General features: G+C 35.0%; 1 protein-coding gene across 1 annotated transcript in view; it reads right to left on the minus strand.

Annotated features, from left to right (window-relative positions):
* LOC115418171 (tensin-3-like) overlaps positions 1-24,639 on the minus strand; it is a 105,405-nt gene extending 80,766 nt beyond the window's left edge. Inside the window, exons 1-11 of the mRNA XM_030132558.1 lie at positions 24,582-24,639; positions 15,200-15,373; positions 12,530-12,580; positions 12,330-12,452; positions 12,173-12,237; positions 6,369-6,452; positions 5,536-5,648; positions 2,502-2,562; positions 2,338-2,413; positions 977-1,106; positions 699-764 (exon numbers count right to left, since the gene is read on the minus strand). Coding sequence (XP_029988418.1) covers positions 699-764; positions 977-1,106; positions 2,338-2,413; positions 2,502-2,562; positions 5,536-5,648; positions 6,369-6,452; positions 12,173-12,237; positions 12,330-12,452; positions 12,530-12,580; positions 15,200-15,349 — 919 coding nt within the window. The 5' untranslated portion in view covers positions 15,350-15,373; positions 24,582-24,639. The remainder of the gene's footprint in view (positions 1-698; positions 765-976; positions 1,107-2,337; positions 2,414-2,501; positions 2,563-5,535; positions 5,649-6,368; positions 6,453-12,172; positions 12,238-12,329; positions 12,453-12,529; positions 12,581-15,199; positions 15,374-24,581) is intronic.
* Positions 24,640-25,737: the final 1,098 nt, after the last annotated feature.

Consider the following 25,737-nt stretch of genomic DNA (forward strand, 5'->3'; position numbering starts at 1 on the left):
ATGCTTGTTTTTATATTGAGATAATGATAAATTGTGTTGAAAAAGTCACTTGTGCTTCAGTTTTCTCTGTCTTGTTATAACCTTTCAATTTACTCTGATTTTGAATGAACATCTAAATGATAAGTAAATTACATCAAGGAAAATACCGGATTTTCACTGATATTACAGAAGAGGATAAAAAAAATGAGCAGAGATAATCCACTTAGGGAAAGTTAGATATAGGATGTCACCACAAAAAATAGTTGTAGGTCTTTAAGAGTTAGGTAGTATTGCTTATGTAAGGTTTAAATACCAAACTTTAACTTGTTGTACAGTATTTTTAGTGTGATTTTAGAGCTTTTACTGTAGGATCTAAATATTTCCATCACTGATCAGGACATTTCTGTGTCTTCTGAAGCATTTGCTCACCAGCTGCCTGAATAATGTTCAATCACCGCCGTGGAATGAGGTATAATGTAAAATAAAAGTGCAGGAATATTTTTCACACTAAAATATCTTCAGATTCTTAAAATGAAAGCAGAGATGTCTGGGTTCTGGATTAAAGCCAAACAGAAAACAGCTGAAACACATTTTTCACCTGTGCTGTTCCTCCTCTGCTGTCTTTATCTTGTTCCAGCACTTATACGTGTTTTATGTATAATTCCAACAGCCACTGTTTCCCAGTAAAATCACTTAAAATTCCTCTTTTGTGAGAATACCTGCAATCTTTTCAGGACTGTCAGAAAACAGTAGTTCCACTTTTCCATCTTCTGGGAAACGAGGATCTGGAATATGAACAAAAAACATCACAATCAGTCAAGTTTTTAGACTGGATATATTCCCATGTGCAGTTCACACCTGGACTCCGGTTCAGCTGATAACAGTTCCAAGGTTAGCTGAGGTATTTACTCAGGAGGAGGGGGAAGGGCAGATGTAGATTTATTGGGTACACATTGATCATTGGGCAGAGCGGAGTGTGGCACCAGGTTATAAATACCTTCACTGGCACAGTCAAGGTCCGCCTTAGAGAAAGTGAGGGAGTGTCCCTGAACGAGGCCCGTATGAAACTGGAGACGGAAGACGACCTGACGGCTCGATGACCCGCTGTTTTTGTCATAACAAACCACCTAAAATGAGAAAAAGGACACGTACATTGTGTTCTGCAGGCTTATTCACAGAAACAGGAGCTGTTTGGTTAGATAATTGCTGTGATAAGGTGTAAATAGCTCCAAAAAATACCCAACAACAAAACCAAATATGAACTGTTTATGTTGTAGAATAGCTGCTTCAGTTATAAACCAACATATATTTGATTATTTCATTATAAAGCCACTTAGCAGGTTATGTTTTGTTTCTGTTTGTCAGACAGACTATGCTTGGATTACTGCACACATTTGAATGAATCTTGGTGGAAGTGCAGTGCAAAGACTGAAGTCCATAAAGTTTTTTAAAAGGGGTATATTCTATTTTTTTCACCTTTTCATACATTGTGAGACATGGCATTATAGATTTGTATGTGCTTTCAGACCGCCACTCCAGTTTAGTTCACAAACTGTTGTGAAAATACCTAGCAGATTCATTGTCTTTTAGTACTTTGTTTAATGTGGAATGTGCCGGTTAATTGTATTTTAACACTCTTTTAATGCTCGTCTGTGTTTAGGTATTTGTACATTTTTGTGGCATTTAAACATCCCAGGACTGCAGGTGAAAAACTGGTGTATTCTGGTGCATTTACAGGAATGTGAATTAATATACAATTTCCCTTTCAAATGCACCAATAAATTATAAAAGGGGGTTAATTTCATTAAAACACCCATGGAGAAACATTTAGTTACATTATTTATCTAACTCTAACAAAACAAAACTGAATAGTTTGTTTTATATTTTTGAAGTTCATGCTTCAAATGGTTATTGCTGTTCTGCTTTGCCCTTTAAAAATACTTGTCATAATCTTCCCATGCATCTCAAAATCCACATCGACAGTAAAATAAGTCAAATAAAACAAACAACTGTGTCAGAAAAAATATGTAAAACATATACATTAACATCCAAATTTGTCCAGTCAATAATATTGTATCTCAAGAAGAAAGAAATCAGATATTAACACATAATGGAGCATGTAACAGAAAATACTTATATAATAAAAAAAATTAAAGAAAAGAAAAATTTAAGACTTTTTTTTTTTTTAACTCTATACACACTGTCATGTTTGAGAAAACAAAAGTACAGTTTAAGTTAAATATCAGCTTCTGCCTTTCCTGTTGATAATAATAAAAATGTCTTCTACATCAAGCTAATTAAACCATTTCAGCACTACGTGTAATAATAATATTATTGATACTAATAAATGTCACTCACCATGATGTCTCCCATCAGCAGCTGAGCCGGTTGGAGCACAAAGTAGAGCCGATCAGTCTGAACTGCATTCACATGACTGAAACAAACATGAACACATATCATCTTGTGTCTTCAATCCTTCTGCTTTCAGATGATTGGATATTGATCAGTGATGCATTTCTTACTAGACTGCTGATGTGCAAACGGCCTGAAGACTCTGATAAACTCGCAGGAAGAGACAGCATCCTATGAGCAAGAATAAATGTTTATTATCAGTGTTACATTTCAAGAAGAAGGTGCCAAAAAGTCATGATAATGTATATCTGCTGATTCAAGGTCTGAGACATTTTTAGAGTCAAGTAGTACACCGTAAAAAAAAAAACCTGTTGTTTTAACGGAAAAAAACCCAAAAAACTGGCAGCTGTGGTTACCAGAACAATACTGTAAAAACATATCAATATATTTACAGAGAAAATGTAAATTTAGCATTCTAAACATGTATATTTAAATGGTCTGCACTTATATAGTGCATTTTATAGACCTTTATGGTGCCCAAAGCACTTTACAAAGTCACCAGGTTCCACTGTGAGCAATTTAGGGTTCGGTGTCTTGTAAGGACACTTCAACACATGGATAGTCAGAGTCAGGATTCGAACCACTGACCCTCAGGTCATTAGAAGACCCACTCTACCAACTGAGCCATAGCCACCTGTAAATTTACAAGTTTAAAATGTTAAATGTTTACTTTTTTTATTACTTTTTTATTTAAAAAAAAAAAAAAAAAGCAAATAGAACATTATGTTCTTGCAGTTTAAACGGCATCCACATTGTTTTTCAGTTTACAGTTTTATTCTCCCAAAACAATTGAAATACATAATTTCTACATCCAAATCTGGTTTTGTTAACACACTCGTCTTGTAAAAACTACAGCTATATTTGATTTAATCGCAAACACAATTTTTTTTTTCAAATAAACAACTTTGCATTGTATTTTCACCTACAGTTTTTTTATGTTGCAATTTTACCACTTTTTTGTGTTAATTCTACGGTCATTTTTTTACAGTGTAAAGTATGCATATCTGCTATGCTAACTTCTACCACTGCAACTTATAGAGTTTTTGTTAAATCCACACAAAACCAAAGCAAAAATGACAACATTCTTACTAAAGATAACACATGGCTATTCCTTGGTTGGGCCAATAAACTTTTCAGAGTCTCAAGAAATAGTTCCATCATGTAACTCTCCTAAAATCCAACAGTTACATTCTATACACCTTTTTAAGGAGGCTAAGCACGTCCTTATTCTCAACAGGAGTACATAGAGAATTATTTCTAAGTTGTGATAGGCTTTGTCTTGGTGCTGCGCTTCAATAACCATATTCTGACTTTACACCCTACAACTAGTACTACTCCCAAAAGAAGGATATTTGACTCAAATATCACCTCAAAATGTAAGACATAACCAGTGTACCCAAATAATACTCGCTATTGGGAAAAACATGACATTACCATATGTCCTTGGTTGGACTCAAACCAGGGACTTTCCAGATCATTGTCGGTGTCTTACCCTGTTATTCCCAGGATCATCCCATGCAGTAAAAACACAACTAAAACCTCCTCCTCCCTGATTATGTAGATATAGTTTCCAAAATTAAACTTCTGGGCTCCAGATTTTTCTGCTTCTCATACAAGTTTACACATCCCACTGATTTGTCTGCTATGCTTGTGTTTGCGCCATAGTCTTTCATTTCTTCGACTCCAACTCCAACTGCATCAGTGTGCAACAACAGACACTGTTAGCTTAGAAACTAATTTCAACATCTCAACGTTAACATGAATGCCTCATACTGACAAAGTGATAAAGCTGAAGCACTGTTACTTTCATCACTGGACACAGCTCTAAATGAAAAGAATGGAGTTTGATGGTGAAATCACAGGGTTTCTTCTATATGGGTGAGTTTGATTTTAAGGCTTATGTTTGACCTATTGACAACACAAACTGTACAAATAATGAAGGTGATTTGTGGTTTTACTGTGGCTGTTTTCAGACCTATGATGTAAACTATCAGCTGATACAAGTGTTTTTCTGACCAACTGTCAAAGTAAGCATATATGAGTTACTTTGAAGAAGAAAATCATAATATTGATTCATTGGTGGTTTTGATAGTCATGAGTATGTTCTGGTACATGGCTTCCCTTTGCTGTTGAGAGTTTGGAGTATCAATACTACATAACTATTCCCACCACTCATTTTAAATTTTAAGATGTATAAAAACCTTATTTTCTAGAGATATAGTAACAATGAATGTCAGTACAACAGTAATAGTTACTGATGGTATGTAATCATTTGTTCTCTTTTTTTGTAATTTAATGACTGATCTATTCTTTATCATGGACTGTATACATGAGCTGATTAGCCAAGTCATGTAAAATTGAGGCAATATAAGCTTGGCTTCTTCCTATTCCATTTCAGACATTAAGTTTTGTTAAAGAGCCACAATAAAATTGCTATACATTTGTGTGATGTTTGTTTTCTTTTTTTGGTTGATTTATTTCCGTATATAGTGTCCTTTCAAATCTGGAAAATATTTTGCCAACTTACAGTCACTTAAAAAATTATTAGACCATCAAGTCATCAAAAACAATGGTTATGCAATCAAGTACTAACTCCTGTGTGTATCATGTGACTAAAACAGACAGAAAAGAAAACATGGAATGCCTAAAAGCACTGTTTTTGTCAGTACAATGACACAGATATTGATGTAAGAACTGAAGTGATTTTGGTTATTACCAAGAAAACCATGGAAAATGGCTAGATATCAGCTCTGAAATTAAACTCTTATGAGCTATTTTTGTTGTTATCATTATATGTGTCCACACAAATGTACTTTTAGTTGTACCAGGCATTAAAATGAACAAGAAACTGAAGATAACAAGGGGTGGTCTAATAATTTTTTTCCGTGACTTATCTTCCAACTAAAGTCTATATATCTATATCTATATATCTATAAAATTCAATTCACTCATAGGTCTGATACTTAACCTGGATGTGGAGAAACATAAAAGTTGCCAAGGTCTGGCTTTCTAAATTCCATTGTCCATACATAACTGATTCAGTAGAAAGAACGATTAGATCACTGTGAAAACATTCAGGACTTCAACAGTGGCCAGCTGCTGATTTATATGTACTTCTATGAAAACCAAACTGTTGCTACTTACCTCCATCTGGTCTGAGTTTAGGTAAACTGTGAAGAACAACACAGAGAAGGAAAGATGGAGAGGGACACATCCTTAATCCTCCTTTGAGCATGCTCCCCAGCATCCACACATACCTGAGGGAGAGGAACTGGTTATTTCAGATAAAACCTACACACGACTTTTTGGAAACTTGATGAATCGGGTGATCGTTGACCTGAGGGTAGTCAGGGGTCATCACAGCGCTATTGGTCAACATTAACCCATAAAGACCCAGTACTATTTTTATGGCAGTTACCAAAGGAATTTTTCTCTCTCTCTTGCTATTTAAACTTTCTTAAGTGATAGTATGTTCTGTGTTTTGCTTTTTTCATGGTAAATCATGTATTTTTATGTATTTAATTTATTAATCATATAGATATTTATAAAAGCTTAGTGTAAATTTAAAGGTTATTATATCAAAACAGAAAGAAAACCTGACTTTTTCAACAAAATGTATCATTAAGTGAACATAAACCAGTGTCTCCATCCACTGTCATTGATCCAACTCCATGGATTTTACTGGTGAATCAATGTTGTAGAAGAAGGCAGTTTTTCCAGTTCACTACAGAGCTTCTGAACGTCCAAAAAGGTCATATTTGATAGGCATGAATAGATGATAAACTGAATTTTATACCAATTATTTACATGTACTGATAGGATTAGTAGATAAATAGGTATTAAACATTTTAGATCAGTAGATGCTTTTGGTCATGGGTGGATGTTTGGAGCTTTATGAGTTAAAGATCTGAGGCTGGGAGCTCTTCTGGGGTTGACCTTTGACCTGCAGTGATCGTCTTGATAAATCGGGCTCTTACCGTTTTTGCGAAGGCGTCATCATAGAAGACAGTTTGTCGGCGAAGAACCTCCTCATGGCAAAGTGGTCAAGAGAAAGGTCTGCACTGAGAGAGATGCAAATGTTCAGTTTGTACCATGTTTTACTTTGTTTATGATTTGTTTCCATCCCAACAAAATACAGTGCAGCTCCAGAGGTTGACATCATAGTTAAACACCATCGTACTGGCAGGAACAGTCATGACATTGTACATCCATGAATTACAACGCTCGGCCTGTACACGGGGGGAAACCGAGCACATCTGGCCGGCTGAGCACATCTGGCACCTATGCTGCAGTTCTACAGAGTGAACATGTTGGACAGATGTGCTGAACGCCCGAAGTGTTGTACTGCTGTTTGCCTCTCATGTGCTTCTATCACAGATCTAAGTGTTTTCTAGGACTCAATGTCCAGATGTGTCATTTTGAATCAGAGGGAATGCCTTCAAAGCAGTAGTAAGCCCTTTAAACAACCTTTTGGGTCTGCGATTACTAGTGAATTAGGCCAAACTATGCAATCTGATCATGCGCTAATGCACTAGAGGAAGAAAATGGATAGTTTGACTATTTGTTTATTTGATATTTGTTCGGTGCACATGATGACAATAATACAATACAATACAATAATGCAAGATGCTGGATCACTGCAAAGATTTATGGTGGTCGACAAGAGCCAAACACATTGCAACGGCCCAATGTGTCTCAGTTAGAGAAACCAGCTGCAAGTACAGAAATGATGCAAATTCACAAACTCAAACACAAGTCTAAACAAGGGTCAAAAAGAGGAACGTGGTGTAAATGAAGAAATGTGCCGCAAGAAACAAAAACAAATGTATAATCATCAAATGCTCTGCAAATAGAGAAACAATGCAAAGCACAAAACGATTCAAACCAAGAAAACATCTCCAAATGAAAAATGCTGCTTAACTACGAGGGCCGTTCAATAAGTTCATGGCCTCACCCAGAACAGAACAACACAGACTGATAATTTATATTTTATTTTTCAACATAATCTCCATTTACAGCAATGCACTTGGTCCATCGATGTTCAAGCATCACTATCCCATCACGAAAGAATGTAACATCCTGTATTATAACAACCAGTATTTCTGGGTGAGGCCATGAACTTATTGAACAGCCCTCATAGTCAGTACAACAGAAGTGCTCCAAACCTGTAGGGGGTGCTCTCAGCAGAACAGCTCAATGCAGAGATACACAGGATAGAGGGAGAGATGGAGAACAGCTGACTGACAGTGTTTCAAACTACAGTGGGAACAAATTGAAATTACAATGTGACTTTTATTTGATTATATTTGACACTAGTCTGTTGTCTATAAACTCTGGCTGACTGCAGGTTTGGAACACTTCCGTTGTAGTGACTGGCTATGCAGCGTTTTTTGTTTGTAGATGTTTTCTTGGTTTGCATCATTTCTTTATTTGCAGAGCATTTGTGCACTGACACCGCAGTCTTGATAAATAAGAGGGATATTTTCCCTTTTTATCAAATGTTTACTGGAAAGATCATAACATCACACAGTGTCGGCTGAAAACTTGAAGTGGACGTAAAGAAGTCCAGCCTGAAAAATCCCATTCATCAGCAGGTGTTAGGAGAGCAGCAAAGAGTCAGAAATATCGACAATAAAGTTAAGACTGAATATGTTGTGTTTTAATGCTTTGACATGGAAACACACAGAGTGAAAATGTATTGGACTGTAGCTTAATTAATGAAAACTTTGGGGAAATTTAGAAAGATCTTAAAGTATTTGCAGCAGAGACAATGCTAGATGAGCTGTTTTTTTCTTTTTGTACCACCAGTGTCAGTGAATTAACAGGTAAACTCTGTAGAATAGAATAATCTGTACTCACTGATGGATACTGTACCTCTGTAGACACTTTAGAGCCATATATGTGATGTATATTTCATAAGGATTAACTTTCTACTTCCTTTTCATGTTGTCTATATCATTTTATTTGATTGTATTGTATCTGCATTTAGGGTGTAGTCTTTTTTTTACATAGTATATTGATAATTTTACGTCTTATTAATTAATTAATGTACTTACTTATTTTTGTTGACATTTATTTTGAAAACTCTGATTACTAACCATCAGATTACAGTAACACTTGAGCTCACTCACCTATTGTTCTCAGGACAATGGTCACAATCAGATATGATAACAGGTATGATAACTGTGTGGCAGCTGATTGGATGTGAACATCATGTACACTCACATGTACAGAGTGTGGAAATTTTCTTTTTTTTCTGTGCTTCTATCTGACCTTTCCTTCTCTTCCTTTATGACAATGAACGTCTCAAAGCTACGAAGCATAAAGGAGATGCATGACCTTTCAGGGTGCAGTGGTAGTAATCCTTTTACTTAAACTGGAAAAGCACTCAGATCAGTGCCCACCCCCCAATCACCACCAAAATTTAATAATTTGTTCCTTGTGCCAGTATCAACATTTCCTGAAATTTTCATCCAAATCCGTCCATATCTTTTTGAGTTATCTTGCAAACGGACAGACAGACAGACAGACAGACAAACAAACAAACCAACACCAGCAAAAACATAACCTCCTTGGCAGATGTAATAAACAATATTATGAGTCTTCTGCAGGCTGGATATTGCACACATCTCAATGAAGAGTAAATAAATTCACCAGTGGCTAACAGCAACAGGATCCCTGCCCAAAAATCAAATAGGTCAAAGTCTCTTCAGTCAACCTCTGAATAACGTCCAGCGGCAAACATCAGTCCTGTGACCTGACCTCTTTAACAGGAGTAACACTGATTATATGATGTAACAGAAGAGAATCAATGCAATGAAGATGAGGAATCAAGTGGACATGTTGGTCTGCTGTTAGCATTCTAAAAGTTAATCACAGCCACTGATAAACTGAATATGTGGTCTGGATTTTATATCAAGGCAAGTAAATGTTTAGATATGATGCTTCTAAGTGTCAAATATGTATTTGGGTGCTTCTATGAACCTGGGTTCATTTTGCCATCTTTTTAAACCCAATAATAAAAGAGAAATTTAGACACATTTCCTCCCAGGATGTACCTCAGATAAATGGAAAAAAAAAGAAAAATTATACTCTTGCCCTGAGCCATCCCAAAATTAATGAATTTTTAATAAAATATTGGGACCAAAATTGGGACAGGAAAAGCTACCTAGGTGTCAGTGCATTTGATCTGGAAAACATGGCTGTAAATGGTCTTATATACCCCTGTAAATAAAGACACTGTGTTAAATTTGATGATCCTAGTGGTTTTTCTAATCCAGACATGTAGGTTTTTCATGAATTGGCAGCCTCATTTCAGGTTTCGTGTATAACCCATCATGTCCACCCCTGTTACACGCAGAACCTGCCCATTTAAACACAAAGAAATCACCAGTGATTTTGCAACAGTGGTCATTTTTGTGAAACACTCTGCCTTGCATAATTAATTCCATTCACAAAATGTACCTGTGAGAGAATATAAAGATATTTAAAAAAAAAAAAAATAGTACCACGTAATTTTTGTGTCCTTTTTACTATGTCACATGCGGATTTTTGTATAAAAATAATATAAAAATGTGTTTTATCTGAAAAGTAGTTTCTCTTTTATCTCAGTAAATATTTATTTTTAAAATAGACCCAAAGTGCTTCCAAACTTCATAACATTAGTCTACATCTGGTTTGAATTTTTAGCCCCTCTGTCCTGCTTTTAGGGACCAGTTTTATAGAAGCACCCATGTACAGTGTAAAACAGATTCCTGCAGAAAAAACAGAGGGTTGCAGGTTTTGCAGGTTTGCTACTGTGCATGCCGGCAGTTTTGCAGATATAATATTAGTTTTATATAATATAGTTTTAAATGATCATTCTCCAAATTAGAGCAAGTATTGAATGAAAGAATCGTGCAAATGTGTCTGAATAAAACTTGGTTTATTTAGTAAAGGTAGAAGAATGTGACCCATCGTTTGTGGTGCAAAAATATTATATCCTCTCTCAATACCCAGAAGTACAAAACTTATTTTATCCCTGGAACTGTTGATTTTTTTAATATATTAACTGCTGAGTTTATTGAATTTGGTTTTACTTCACTGTTTCCCCTAACAAAAAAAAGGCTATGTTTAATTTTGTGAAAATTCAATGAGTAAAACTTTTAAAAGTAGAAATCCAGATCCTTGAAGATCTCTTTTTTGTTACACATGTTTTATGTTTTATAAGGTACATGAGTTGTGAGTAAAGCATTTAGTCTGCCAAAAATGCAGTCAGACAAAGAAATTGTCATACTCTGCTTATGTTGTGGAAGAAGTGGGATGTAGGATTAGGTCAGTACCACTGAACCCAAAACGTGTGATATTTAACCGTGTTTTAATGCCAAAGAGAAGTAATGTTTAACAACAAGTGCCCAGTTAAAACCATGTTAAATCAAAACATATGTCAGGAAAAGTCATTAAATATCAATGTATTAAAACAAACTGAAATGTGTTTTTGAATTGTTGAAGAAGCCTTGTGTCCCCTTAAAGAAATTTACATTTGATATAATATTTACACTCCTTTTATTGACATCACATATGCATTTACAGACACCTGTGATTCTGACTGTGGATTATTTGACTTTATTGTCATCTACAACTTCTCTGTCATCCAAGGACAAAGAGTATGTTTGTTCTGCACAGTGTGTGTAAACATTACCAGCCCTGATGTAATGTTACTTTAAAAATAACACACAATAGTCACTGCAGGTTATAAGTTTCTGCGTGTGACGGACTCAAGGAATATATTAGTGAATGCATCTTTGTTGTGGTAAATAAATGGAGTAAAGTTAAAGAGAAGGTTTCACAGTTCTTATGGTTTTATAAGATAAGCTGCATTTCCATCTGTTTTTATGCACATTTTCAATTTGCACTTTAAATGAAAAGAAATAATATTGAAGACATGTAGACATCTTTTAGTCACTCACTGCTCATCACTCACTGTACATAAGAGGTTATTATCCTAGTTTTTGTCGTCGAGTTTGAGATAGGTAGATACGTACTCTATGTTTATGTTTATTTTTGTATTTCTTATATTTTTTTACTGTACTTATCGTAAATATTTTTGATCCTGGAAGTCTTTTCCACTGCTGCTCTTGGACTCTGCTGTTGTAACGCTGCAATTTCCCATTTGTCCACTGTGGGACAAATAAAGGTTATCTCATCTCTTCTCTTCTCTTCTCTTCTCTTCTCTTCTCTTCTCTTCTCTTCTCTTCTCTTCTCTTCTCTTCTCTTCTCTTCTCTTCTCTTCTCTTCCCTTCCCTTCCCTTCCCTTCCCTTCCCTTCTCTTCCCTTACCTTACCTTACCTTACCTTACCTTACCTGTGTAAACGTCTGTGTTATCGACTAAAGGTAATTTTTTAATGACTGCAAACAGATTTTGGGAATACATGCAGACAACATGGAATACATTGTGTGCATTTGTCCACTTCAATAATGCAAGACATGTCATATTAGACTGAAATAGCAAACACTCCAGCATGTATTAAGATATGAACGACAAGAGATAGATGTTTTTAGAGAGAAAAGCTAAAATCAGCCTCAGCTTTTGTGTAAATTATGTTAAAATTGGGACCACATTTAGATGAAAACTTGACTATACTTTTTATTTCAACTTATATGTTTCCTTTAAAGTCAAAATATAGGATATAAGATGAGATTTTAAAAAAATGTTGTGCACATAAAACCTGGTGAGGATGATAATAACATTGGCGTTATCCTTCTGGTTATTAAATAAATTCATCTATACTCTCAGTGTTACCTGGCTGACATGTTGGTGAAGTGGATGTAAGAAGCCACCAGGACCCCGATCCCACCTTTACCTCCCTGTCGATGACAAACACAATCAGGATCAGCTGTTAAACGTCATAGACAGAGCTGAATAATGTGTCAGATTCATGACACTGTGTAGTTTTTACCCTGCAGTGCAGCACCAGGACATGTTTTGGATGTGTTTGCAGCCAGTTCTCCATCACCGTGCACACGCTGAAGATCTGATCCAGGTTCGGAGCCAACAGATCCATCCAACCTGTGTCTAAAACCTGACAGACAAAACCACAACCTGCAGAACGCCGAAATGCATGAGCTGCACTGTACGTGATGAGAATGATAGTTTTACCTTGTGGCTCATTTGGATCAGAGTGTCATTCCTCTGTGATAGATTAATAAGCTGAAAAAAAAAAAAAAAGTGAGAAAAGCATTTATTTTAATTTACAAATATCTTTTGGACTGGTCTGTAGTATTGGATAAGTCTTCATTTTATTTGTTTGGTGAGAATTTTACAGATATACAGATTTATACCCACAACTGAGGCTGAAATTTTTAGCAATTACACCCTTTGACCCCTTACATAAATATGATTTATTTGCCAATAAAAGTATTTAAGATGTATGAAATACCGAGAATTGTTCTTCAGTGTAACTCAGAAACATGTGGGATAAAAATGTAAAAAAACAGATGAAACAGCAAAGCCTCAAAAACCAAAACTTTAGTTCATGACTGTATATGTTTTCATTTCTATATTACATAAAGCTTTAAAACTACACCTGAGTTGAATTTGGATAAACACTGGTGAATTTAAATAAAAACAAAGGTCATTATATTCATCATCTAAGATTTTATACATTGTACTTGTACTTCACTGCATCTCAGAGGAACATATTGCACTTTTCCCCACTATTTCAGGTCACCAGAAATCATACAAAATCCATATCAGGTTCAATACATAATATTCTGAAAATCCTAAATGACTTTGTTCATATGGGGGATATTTACTTTTTACTCTACTACATTTGTCTGACAGGTTTAGTTTCATTTCAAATTGCAGTTTTTTAAACTTCCAGATGTGTTGATTGTGAATATTTATGAACGCGTGTTTCTATAGATTATGGAATAAGTTTAAAATTGTCCATCTTCCTTCTCCAGTTTCATAAACTCTACAAATCCACTTGGATTTTCTAGAAAATGCTGAAAACCTGCCTTTTTTTCTGAGCAAATGAAACATTTCTTTAGTTTTTAGACACACAAACTTCTCACAGGACAGCAAAATAATGAACATATGATAATTTTGCAGAATATGATGCAGTGATATAGGTCAAAGTAGATCAAATGAGGTCAAACTTAAACATCTGCAGCAGCATTACAGGGACCATTTTTCCACACAGTGACTATTTTAACTCTGAAAACTTTGAATGTATTTTGCTGATAATGTTTTAAATGTTTTACTTGAATAAGGTTTGAATTCATATTTTATCTGTGGTGCAGTATTTTCACATTGGTCACATTGTATTTGTACTTACATGATGTGATACCTGTATCATCACTACAGAGCTCCACAACATAGCAAGCAAAGTGTGTCTAATAATATGATTTACTCTGTGTTAATGGGTTTAATTGTAGGGACAGATATGTACTGTAAAAGGTCATCTTTACCTTTAAAAATGATTTTTATTTATGCAGATGCACTTTCATAAAAACTCTTTAAACCCATAAAGACCCAGTGCTACTTTTGTGGCAGTTCCCAAATTATTTTTTCCTCTGTATTTTTAACCTTTCTTAAGTGATTCATCACCATTTACTCTAATATTGTGCTCTATGTTTTGCATTTTTGAGTGAACATTGTGTATTTTCTGATATTTAATTCAGTTATCTTGTAGATGTTCATAAAAGCTTCGAGTAAATCCAAAAGTTACTGTATCAAAACAGAGAAAACTGAAGAAAAATATAAAATATTAACTAAATATAAAATAAGTGTGTCCATCCACTGTCATTGATCCAACTCTATGGGTTTTACTGGTGAATCAATGTTGTAGAAGATGACGGTGTTTCCATGGTAACTACAGAGCCTCTAAACGTCCAAATGGGTCATATCTGATGACCATGAAAAGATGACAAACTATATTTTATAACAATTATTTACATGTGTTGACAGGATTAGTGGATCAACTGGTATTAAACAGTTTAGATGAGTAAATCATTTCAGTCGCTGGTGAATGTTTGGGTCTTTATGGGTTAATCCTTGTAGAGCCATATTTTTCCAGCTGTCCAAGTTCAACTGTTGAAAATGTCACGATATTGTTTAATCCCACAATATGGATTGCAGAAAAAACAAGTGATGCCAGGCACAACAAACCCCACCCCTACATGTCTATGCATGTCAGCATATCAGTTGCCTCTATATATGCGGCAAGTTTGAAGTAAATTGAAACAAAATTGATGTTTTTATAGACATTTGAAATGTCACCCATTATAAGTAAATGGGAGAAGACAAAAAAATTAATAAAAAATTAGAACTTTGACCTACCTTTCCCAAAATGTGACCACATCTATTCTGGGTCACTGGCAATCTATAAACCCTATTTGGTATGAATTCAACCAATAGTTTTGCTGCGACAGACATTTGAAATTTTGCCCATTATAAGTTAATGAGGGGAAAAAAAAGATTTTAAAATTTCATTAAAAATTTTGAACTTTGTCCTACTGTTCCCAAAATGTAATCAGATCTATTCTTGGTCACTGGTAATCTATAAACCCAATTTGGTATGAATTCAATCAATAGTTTTGCTGCTAGAGTGTTAACAAACAAACTAACTAACAAACCAACCAAGAAACAATACGCCTTGCCTCCCCTTTGAGTAAAAATTGTCGTTCTTCCAGTCATACATTAAAATGACCAGCTGTATTTTTGCATTTTGGCAAAGGCATCTGTGTTTCCTGTGGGGGGGTTTTTCAGAGTTCATTGTATTTATCCAGTCTTTAGGTCTTGTTGTCGTTGTCTGTCTTGTCTCACCATGTAGTTGTGTCCATGTTTGGACTGCAGCATGTGTGTAATTTCCCTCAGGTTGTGGACGTATGTCTCCTCTGAACACTCAGGAGGACAGAATATGACAATGATTCGTTCAGTGATGTACGTCAGATCGATTCGCCGCGGTTCCTCCATGACTGATGTCGGTCACATGGACGTCTACAGAGACACAGGAAGAGAAAAGCAGGGTGTGAGAGAGAAAGACCTGGAAAATTTAGAGAAGTGAGAATTTTCCACACAGGTCAGCAGATGTTTAAGAAGCATTTATCTGAGTTTGAGCCATATCAGCTGGAAGTCAGCCAGGTCTGAGTTCAACTGAAGTCAGAGGCTTGAACCCAAAATCCTGTTTCTAGAGGATGGAGGCTGTAGTGACTCAGCTGAAGGACATGCTGTTGGAACAGTGCTGAATCACATGGTGCTGTGGTTTGTTTTACTCGACATCCTTAGATACTGCAACTAACACCAACAAAAAACTAAAACATGTCATCTTTTTCTGTCATCGTGGTTAAAGTTCAGATCAGTTTACACAGAAAAAGGCATTGCAGATTGATTCGACTGTTTTCTTTTTAACCTTTGAAAACCTAAACAGCCTCTACTGATCTAAAACGTTCGATCATATCTGAGACTAATCCCATCAGCACATTTTAGTAGTTCAGGTAGAATACAGTTTCTCGCCTTTTCAGTATCGTCAGATATGACCCATGTGGACACTGAGAGGCTCTATAGTGAATGTAAAAATCACTTTCATTTTCTGCACACTGATTTACCACTAAAACCAGTGTAGTTTGACAAAAGACAGTAGTTAGATACATGTCTATATATGTTTATATGATATATTGTGCTGGGAAAAAAAGTAAATTTTTCCTCTTTTTTTTCACACCTAAAAAAATCCAAATCTTACCAAGTGTATTTTTCTCATTTCTAGTCAAAATGTCTCATCACACTTAAAATAAGACATAATCACCCAAAGAGTAACTTTTCAGTGAGATATAAGAACTTATTTTTAGACAATAGATCTTGAAAATCTTATTACAAGAAATCTTACCAAGATAATTTTCACTTGTTCCATTGGCAGATTTTTTTTGTTGTTTTTTTTTGCCTGAATTAGGCAAAAAAAATATCTTGAATTAAGCAAAAAAAAAAAAAAAATCTGCCAATGGAACAACTGAAAATTATTTTGGATTTCTTGAAATAAGATTTTGCAGATCTATTGTCTAAAAATAGGTTCTTATATCTCACTGAAAAGTTACTCTGTAGGTGATTATGTCTTATTTTAAGTGTGATGAGGTATTTTGAGAAAAAAAACATTTGTTGAGATTTAGATTTTTTCCAGTGCAGTTTTGTAGTTTTGAATTTACTCGGAGTTTTTATGAACGTTTTTATGAAGTTTTTATGAAGTTTTTATGAAGTAAATTCAATATAGTAAAACACCTGACTGTCACTGAGAAATGCAAAATGCAGAGAATAAAATTATAACAAATGATGATAAATCACTTAGGACAGCTTAAATGTAGAGAAAAAATAAATCACAAAAATACCCCTTGGTCTTTAAGGGTCAATCTATTTTTTTTTCCACAATGGTTTTTATGAAAGTGTTAATGCTTCATAAATCATTAATGACGTAAGAGTAAAGCTTTCGAAAGTGATGCGTCAGGTTATTTATTGCAAATTCATCAAAAATATGAAAGTCAGTGTTAAATATGAGGAAGTGAACTGAAAACTGGATTCAGAGGAGGGATGACTTGTCACCATTAGTCATTCAAACAGCAGATTTTATCCTTGTTGCATATAAAACACACAAAACACTGCTATGATCTGCTGTTTTATTACATGCATTTAGATAGATGCTAAATGGTTTCATGATGAGACTCACTTTTCATCATAAAATTTAATAAGACATTAAGCCATTTGCTTATCTCTTCAAGAAGACTCACATTTATGGATTATTAGTAAAATATTTAGAACATGGGTGTCAAACTCACCAGAAAACTAGTGAAATAATAGCCATAACAGCACAATAATAACATCAACTCTGAAAATGTTCTCTTTGTTTTACTGCAACAAAGTTAAACTACTGCATGAAAATATTTCCATCTGGAAGATTATTTCTAAAGAGTTTATCATCATAACAATATTCAGAATGTATGCATGTATGTGAATAAGAAATAAATCAGAAAAAATAACATTATCGTTGGAATATTTAGGAATGTTTATTTCTCTGCCAACTAGTTTTCACCACTATTATTTTATTTTATTTTGTAAAGCACATTATTATTATTATTAGTAGTAGTAGTAGTAGTAGTAGTAGTAGTAGTAGTAGTAGTAGTAGTAGTAGTATCATTATCTTTATTATTATTATTATTATTATTATTATTATTATTATCTTTATTATTATTATTATTATTATTATTATTATTATTATTATTATTATTATTATTATTATTACTAGTAGTAGTAGTAGCAGCAGAAGTAGTGACAGAAGTATTTTTTGTATTGTAATGTTTGACCTTTTTATATTTTATACGGAAAAACATCTTGAGACTTGCCTTACTTGCACATTTCCAAATAAAATAAAACGAGAATAAATAGGCTGTCATCTCCACCATAAACACTATAAATCAGGAGGCTTATAAATGACCAAACTGTGTACTACTGGGACTTTTCACACCCAGAAACCCATAGTTTAAAGGTCTATAAAATACATAACAAAAAGAAAGCTTTATGAAGGCTTTCACACTATAAAGTCCTTATCAGACTGTGGTGATTTTTGTAGACACTTTGCAGCAGCAGCAGGAAGTTGTAAAAACTGTAAATAATATGTCATGAATGGCCTTTTAGCTGATTTTTATCAACTCTTGGGGACCATGTCTGTTTAGCTTTAAATGCCATATGTTATCCAGTTGTCAATAACTCTGCTTTGTACTGGTCTTTTCACAGTAAACAGAGGCTGAATGCTAAAGCTGCAAAATAGGAAAGTCTCTAGAGAAGGAGTGTCAAACATATGGCCCGTGGGCCAAACCCGGCCAGCCAAAAGGATCCATTCTCATCAGTCAGTCAATAAATGAAAAATTTAGTTCAGGGGCCACGTACACCCCAGTTTGATCTCAAGTGGGTCAGAACAGTAAAATAATAGCATGATAACCTATTAATAATGACAATTCTAAACTCTATTATTTTAATAATACTATTACTGTTATTAAATGTTTTGTGCCTTTGTAGATCTGATCTGTAATGCACATGTATAAATGATTAACTAAGGCATAATATTATGAACATTACACATATTTTTCTGATTAAATTGCAGGTTGATCATAGTTGTTCAGGTTCTTCACTTTTTGTGAAAGGATAGTTTGTAAATGTAATTTTTTATAGTTTTTTTTATTTGAAGTTATCAATATTTATTGTTTATTATGCTATTATTTCACTGGTCCGGCCCACTTCAGATCAAATTATCCTGTATGTGGCCCATGACCTAATAAGTTTGACACCCATTTTCTAAATATTTTCATAATTATTCTTAAATGTGAGTCCTCTTGAAGATACAGTGGTTGGACAAAACAATGGAAACACCTTCTATGATGCCACAATGTTAGGTGTTTCCATTATTTTGTCCAACCTCTGTAGCTAATGGCTTACTTTCTATAATTTAATTTGACTTTTTTGCTCTGAAACAAAGAGAAAAATTTGCAGTTCTTATTTATTCATTTGTAAGCCATTATGCTACAGTTTTAATGGTCCGATCCCGAGCTTTTTTTGCTATAGACGAACTAGGCGAATGCTTAGGGCCCCCAAGCCATCAGGGGGCCCCAAAGCTGCATGTTCAGCCGCATCTGAGGAGAATTCAAATGTCCTGTCTTTATCTGTAACTATCTCATGTGTTTATTACATCCCTTATATGCTTAAAAAATAAACATAGGACATAAATAGAATAAACTGCAGTGATAAGCTGTGGCTGGTGTTTTTGTGGCATTATTAGGTCATATTCGTTGGACTGCACTGTCACACAGTGAGTGACGTAGTGGGCCACCGCTAGGTATGATGGGAATGACTGACAGCTACCCACCTACCATTCCTGTAAGTGAGAGTGTTAAACAAAACAAACACTGAAATGGCGTCAAAAAGAAGTTATCTCAGCGGTTTTTGTATTTTCTCATTTAAAGTAAATCTTTTTTATGAACACACAAAATCTGTTTCATTTATTGACATATAGATGATTGTTGTTTTCCTCGTATTATATTTTTTTTATCAGTTTAACTTGCCTGAGTGGCTCAAATTATAGCTTGTTTTGCTCATGAAGTGTAATAGGTTGTGGCATCTTAGTCAGTGGTGTACTGATCCCTGGAGAAGTGGGTATACTCTCAATTTTTGCCCCTTTTTTTAAGTAGTCCAGAAAAACGCCATTTTAGAAACAGTGACACATAAAACTATTCTATTTAGTTTACCCAAAAATCCATCAGTAGTATTTGCTCACTATTATAAAATGATCATGACTTGATCAGGAACAGTTTGTAGGTATTATTGGTCACAAAAGCAGCTGCATGAATGTAAATGTATTCAACATTCGGCAAACATAGGATGGGACGTTAGCCTTTCATAACATTAGTCTACTCGCATAGTTGAACTATTGGCGACAAAATTTCTTCTCTAAATGTGCAGTCATGTGGGCAGTAGTTTAAAACAGTGACTCATTCTGAAACCACCTTAAAACTTACCTCAGAATCATGTATTCCATGAAAGTTCCAATTTGGCTCAGATACTACCGAATGGTGCGTATCAGGGTGATTTAGAAGTGGGTATACCCAATGCTGACTGAAAAATAAGTGGGTATACTCCGCATACCGCTGTATACCTTGGACTACACTACTGATCTTAGCAGAGTCTACTAAGTAGACCATCTAAAGCAGGGGTGGGCACTTCTGGTCCTTGAGGGCTGGTATCCTGCATGTTTTAGATATTTCCCTTTAGATATTTAGATATTTCCCTCTTCTAGCACACCTGGAGGCCATTACATCATTATCAGGCTTCTGCAGAGCTTAATGATAAGCTGATCATTAATTGAACCAGGTGTGCTGGAAGAGGGAAATATCTAAAACATGCAGGATACCGGCCCTCGAGGACTAGATTTGCCCACCCCTGATCTAAAGGGTTAGGAATCTCTTCATTGTAGTTTGGCAAACTAGGGACCCCCAAACAGCATTTTGCTTAGGGCCCCCACGAAGCTAGAAACGGCCCTGGTCCAGCCCACTTGATATTGGGCTGTATGCGTCCCCTGAACTATTTTTAGTTTGACACCCCTGATCCAGAGTCAGGTGATAATTCAGAGTGATCACTTTTCACTTCTCATTTCATCTTTAGTTATTATAGAAGTTCTCCTGCTCTGATTCTGAACTACTGTTTTTCTCTTAAAGCTTCTCTCTGGATGTATTCTAAGAATGCTCAGGAAGTGAAGTCCTCCCACATTCCTGTGTAAACCATAGAAAGGATAACTGTGGTCTGTAGGTTAACAAATGGACCAATGAAATTACATACATGTTCGTTCATGTCTATGGGAGCGACTGCAGCAGACGGTGGCGCAGAGCATACAAAGAGCCGTGGTTAACCTTGCCTTCACCCCAACCATGTGACCACAGCAGAGTAAACACTGATATGACTTTTTTCACCAGGAAACCGTGCATCAGGCTTATCCCATCACAGGTTTGATATATTTACAAAAAAAAAAATGTTAGTCACACTGTTTACAAGAGCCTGTCACATGTTTTATCACTCATCCAGAAGCTGAATACATCTCAGTTTGAACTGTCAGGTGTTAATACCAACACTTTAATACAATAATTATAATAAGTGGGATTTACATATTATTGGTGTCTGTGTATAAATATGTTTCTCCTGTTATTTAGGAGTTGTGCACCACCATGGAAAGGAAATCATCACATTTGCAAACATAAGCATAAGCACTGTAGAGTAAATTAGGTAGATATTTTATTTTATTTTATTTTATTTTATTGTGCAAACTCCAGATGCTACAAGTAATGTTATAAAAACTAAATATATTTTTTTTATTTCATGACCTCAACTCAACAGGAACCAAAATTCAAATCATTCCCAAACACTGCATCTCCTCTAAAACTACAGAAGAAACACTGTTAATATAAAGTATTAACTGGAGAAAAATATAGTAAAAGGAATAATAACAAACAGGTGTCCAAAGTAACACTCATATGTTTAGTAAATATCTGGATAAGGAGAAGTGACAGGTATTTATAACTTTCATTTACTGTAAAAACTATGATGCATATGTACTTTTTCCATTGTTACTCCACTACATCTGGGAGTTTTGTTCCACTGTAGCTGTACTTCCCATCTTAAAAATAGACAGAAACTATGATGTGAAAGTATTGTAAAGTGTAGTCCATTTCCCATTTACAAAGGATGGTTCTGTTCTTGCTATTTATACCTCAGCAGTGGAAATGTTACATGCTACTTTATCAAATGTAACTCTCATTTTTTCCATTTACATATTTCTTATTCCAAACAGCAAACTAAAAAAAATAGCTTCACTCATTATTGACTTTAATGCCATTTTTTTCTGAAATAAGGTCATATGGGGTACAACAGGGGTGGGACTTCAGCTCACTATAAGTGTTCCAGTTTACATCATGTCGCATCGCTAATGTAACATTTCTGAGATTGGATGAGAAGATTTTACAATGCAGACTTGACTGATTACATTCATAGTGTTTTCCTCCCAGGCATAAATAGATGTATGTCTTTAAAGTTAGACCCCCAACATTTTTCTCCTGGAGATTTCTTAGCGGGGCCATGCGGGCGAAGAAATTTTTCCATTTTCTGTTCGGTCCAATTTTCTGACTGGGACTGTGTCCGGGCAGGTTGAAGCGTAGTAATGCATGTGGTCACGTGATCGGGTCAATCAAGATATGCCCTCTCAGATATTATATCCTGCATTTTATTTGAACTTGATTTTTATAGGAAAAGTGTGTGGTGTTTTAATTATAATTAAATATATATTGAATCATTAAAAAATATTTTTTATTAGTAATTTTTTTTTTAGTAATTACTAGAAATTTCAGGTGAGCCTATTTGAATTCCAGGTGACTCCAAGGTTGAAAAACTCAGTAGTAAATGTTTTGTAGATTCATCATCTGTAAGTTGTAATGCACATGTGTAAATGTTGAGATGAAGCATAAAATTGTCAAAATTGCACCTTCCACATTCCAACTTCATGGGCAATAGTGCATATATTTCACAGTAACACTTGTCCTATTGTGCCACATAACACAATCAAATAGTAAAGTTCGTTAAGAGGTAAATTAGCGCTAAGTTAGATGTTGTCTTACAGTAATGAAGGGATTATTAACTATGCAGTTTTATATGAAAAATGGCCCTTTAGATTTTCTCTATACATTGACTTTTCTGTAACTAATTGATGACAAAACATTGCAATGATAATCATTTGTCAGATCTTCTGTTCATACTAACTGAACAACAAATGGCTAAGAAATTATTCTTTTTTAACTGTGATTTGAGCTTCTAACTTTGAGTGTGACATCATAGGAAAATGGCCGCCCCGTGACAACGTTCCACAGGGACAGAATTGTTCTGTAAACCATAAGAAAACAGAACTTTGGGTTGGATGAAACACTATAGGTTCATCTCTTCAACTTTCCCATGCTTTTGTTTTTGTGTCCTTGGTGAAACAGAGTTAGGGCGAACACAGCTGCTCAGTCTTAATGAGTGGCTAGTCTCCAATTATGTATTTCTGGTTGTGTTTTCTCAACATTTTTAGACCGCTGTAATCTAAATTTGTCACTGCTGCTCCGCCTGAAGAACCAAAACAAACGGAAGTGTGTGACTTAACCACATACACACACACATACATACATTTATAAATATATATTTATATATATATATATATATATATATATATACACATGTTCTTTATGGAGAGAGCTGCTTAGCGAAGTCCTTGGGCTTAAACTGCCCACATCTAATTATAGTCTCTATTTCCCATTTGAAAAGAAAGCATTCCAAAACGGATTAGCCATCTTTGTTTCTTTTCTCTCCTTTTGGTGCAAGCTGGTAGTAAAAACATTCTGTACAATCTGAAATACAGCAAATAAAGTGAGAATTCAGCTCTGAATTAATTGTGAAAATGAAAGTGTTTCAGTTAAAGAAAGGAACTCAAAGTGACTGTCACTGTGGAAAGCACTGCTCTTTACTTAATGTGCATTTTCTCACGTTTAAGTGCGTTTTGATTCATCCAGGAAACTATGAGCTATGACAGATTTGACATTTTCATTCATTTTGGCTTTATTCATTCTTTTTCTTCACTTTGTTTATTTCTGTTCTGTTTTAGTTAGTTTTACAACTACATAAATAATTTTTCTCACTTTTTTTTGGAAGGATTGACTTGTTCTCGTAAAGTTTTTATTTCGCTTCAGCTGTTGTTTTAGTTGTTTCAAGAAAAGCTTTGATTTGCTTTCATAAAGGCTGAAAAAGTAGGATGAAAGAATGCATGACATGGCATGACATATGATTTAAAAAAAAAAGAAAAAAGTTAATTCAAGGTCCCATATTTTATTTTTGCTCAGTGTGACATGTTAAAATTGCTCAAAGACTAATAACAGGGAAAATTAAGCCAATTTTACCAGCATTTTTTCCTCTTTTTTGCATTATTCATTGTAGATTTTTTTTTTTTTTTTACAGTTTCTGTGTTTTTAATTGCTTTAGTTTTATTTCAGCAAAATACTTTTTACTGTGCTGTTTGAGGATTTGTAAACTATTATGACCCTGCCTCTCAGACCATGTGATCTCCAAGAAGACTCTGATTATCTCATAAAAACACTGACCTACATCCACTAGTGAGGTGACACTCATTTCACTGTTTGTTGCAACAACTTCTTCAGGAATTAATTAGAACCCAAATCATGATACTTAATGGGGAATTCTTGCAGCAAGTTAATTTGCATTGGAAATAAGTATAATTATCACACTCCCACTGTTAGGGTTTGCATCAAAAGTAGGCTTTTAAGTCTTAGTAGGAGATTAAATGACCTCTTAAGATGCATTGAATCCCAGTGGGAACATTTCCCTTGGGGTTTAATGTCTTAATGTGTCAGTAGGCTAATCTCCCTCTCAGTGCATCAGCAGGGAGACATTTTCACTGGTAATCCCCCACAGATACCATCCAGCACATGAGCCTTTGTTTTAGTGAAAGTGGAGCTAGATTTGGACCTTCACGTTGAAGGACAGACAAGTGTCATGTCTAACACATTAGCTGGAAAAGCAAGGACGCTCAAACATTACCGGAAACACAACAGACAGGAAGAAACAGTAGAAAAGGGCCTACCTTCGCTGAAGTACAAATCACAGCTTATGAAGCCAAATGAGTGAACGTCTGTGTGAGTGGTATATAGAGAATGAGGTGGAGACTTGACAGTGGGAGGGAGAAAGAGAAACTGAGCAGGAGAGAGAGTATGATCTACTGTACAGCTCCAGCATAGTTTGCACTTTGCCCTCTGTTGGACTGTAATGAGACAGAGTGTGTGTGCTCATGTGAAAGATAGGAAAAGACAAAGACAGCGACGACAATGCAATATCTGTGCATGACAAACACTCACTGACACACACAGAAGCTGATTAAACTTTATCTTTGCCCCAGGGTCCTTCAATTGGGGTCGACAAAAAAGACTTTTAAATGTCAAGGACACAGAATTTGATATTTTTGTATCACAGAACTTCATCTGATAGGCTTTTGATGTATATTAATGAAATCAGCATGGGTTTCTGTGTAAAAATATAGTGATGAATGTCAATACACAAGAATTATTTATGTTATCTTATAGAAAGTAAAACAGTTTCCAATAACGCTTGCAATGCAATAAAAAACATTTTATTTATTTACACTGGAATTTGCAATTCGTCACCTTCCTTGGGCTTATGTTATTTTTTGACAAAAAATGACTTTTTTGTCTGAATCATCAAATACTCAATTTGTGGTTAAGTTTTTTTGTGTTTCCTGAAAAAAAATCTGAGGCAATTATTTTAGGAAAATGATGAATTGCACTTCGAGTCTACTTATCCAGGAAAAAAATAATTTTAAAAAAGATACGTACAACTTCCATTTTGCATGATTTACTTTTAGCATAAATCCCAATCCAAATTATCACAAACAGAGCTTGTGTTTATTTTTCCTTCATTTTTGCAATTTGACCACACCAAACCTTCCTTTTTCCTTCTCCTTGTTTAGTATAAACAACATATTTACCTCCGCCAAGGAGGTTATGTTTTTGTCTGTCTGTGTGCAAGATATCTCAAAAAGTTATGGATGGATTTGGATGAAAATTTCAGGAAATGTTGATACTGGCACAAGGAACAAATGATTTAATTTTGGTGGTGATCGGGGGTGGGGGTTTCACGGGGGCCCACTGATCTGCCTTGGCGGAGGTCTGCGCTCTCTGAGTGCTTCTAGTTCCAAATGTTTTGGTTCTGAATATTTGTGATCA

Source organism: Sphaeramia orbicularis, chromosome 4 (genome assembly GCF_902148855.1).
Source record: "Sphaeramia orbicularis chromosome 4, fSphaOr1.1, whole genome shotgun sequence".
Taxonomy (NCBI): Eukaryota; Metazoa; Chordata; class Actinopteri; order Kurtiformes; family Apogonidae; genus Sphaeramia; species Sphaeramia orbicularis.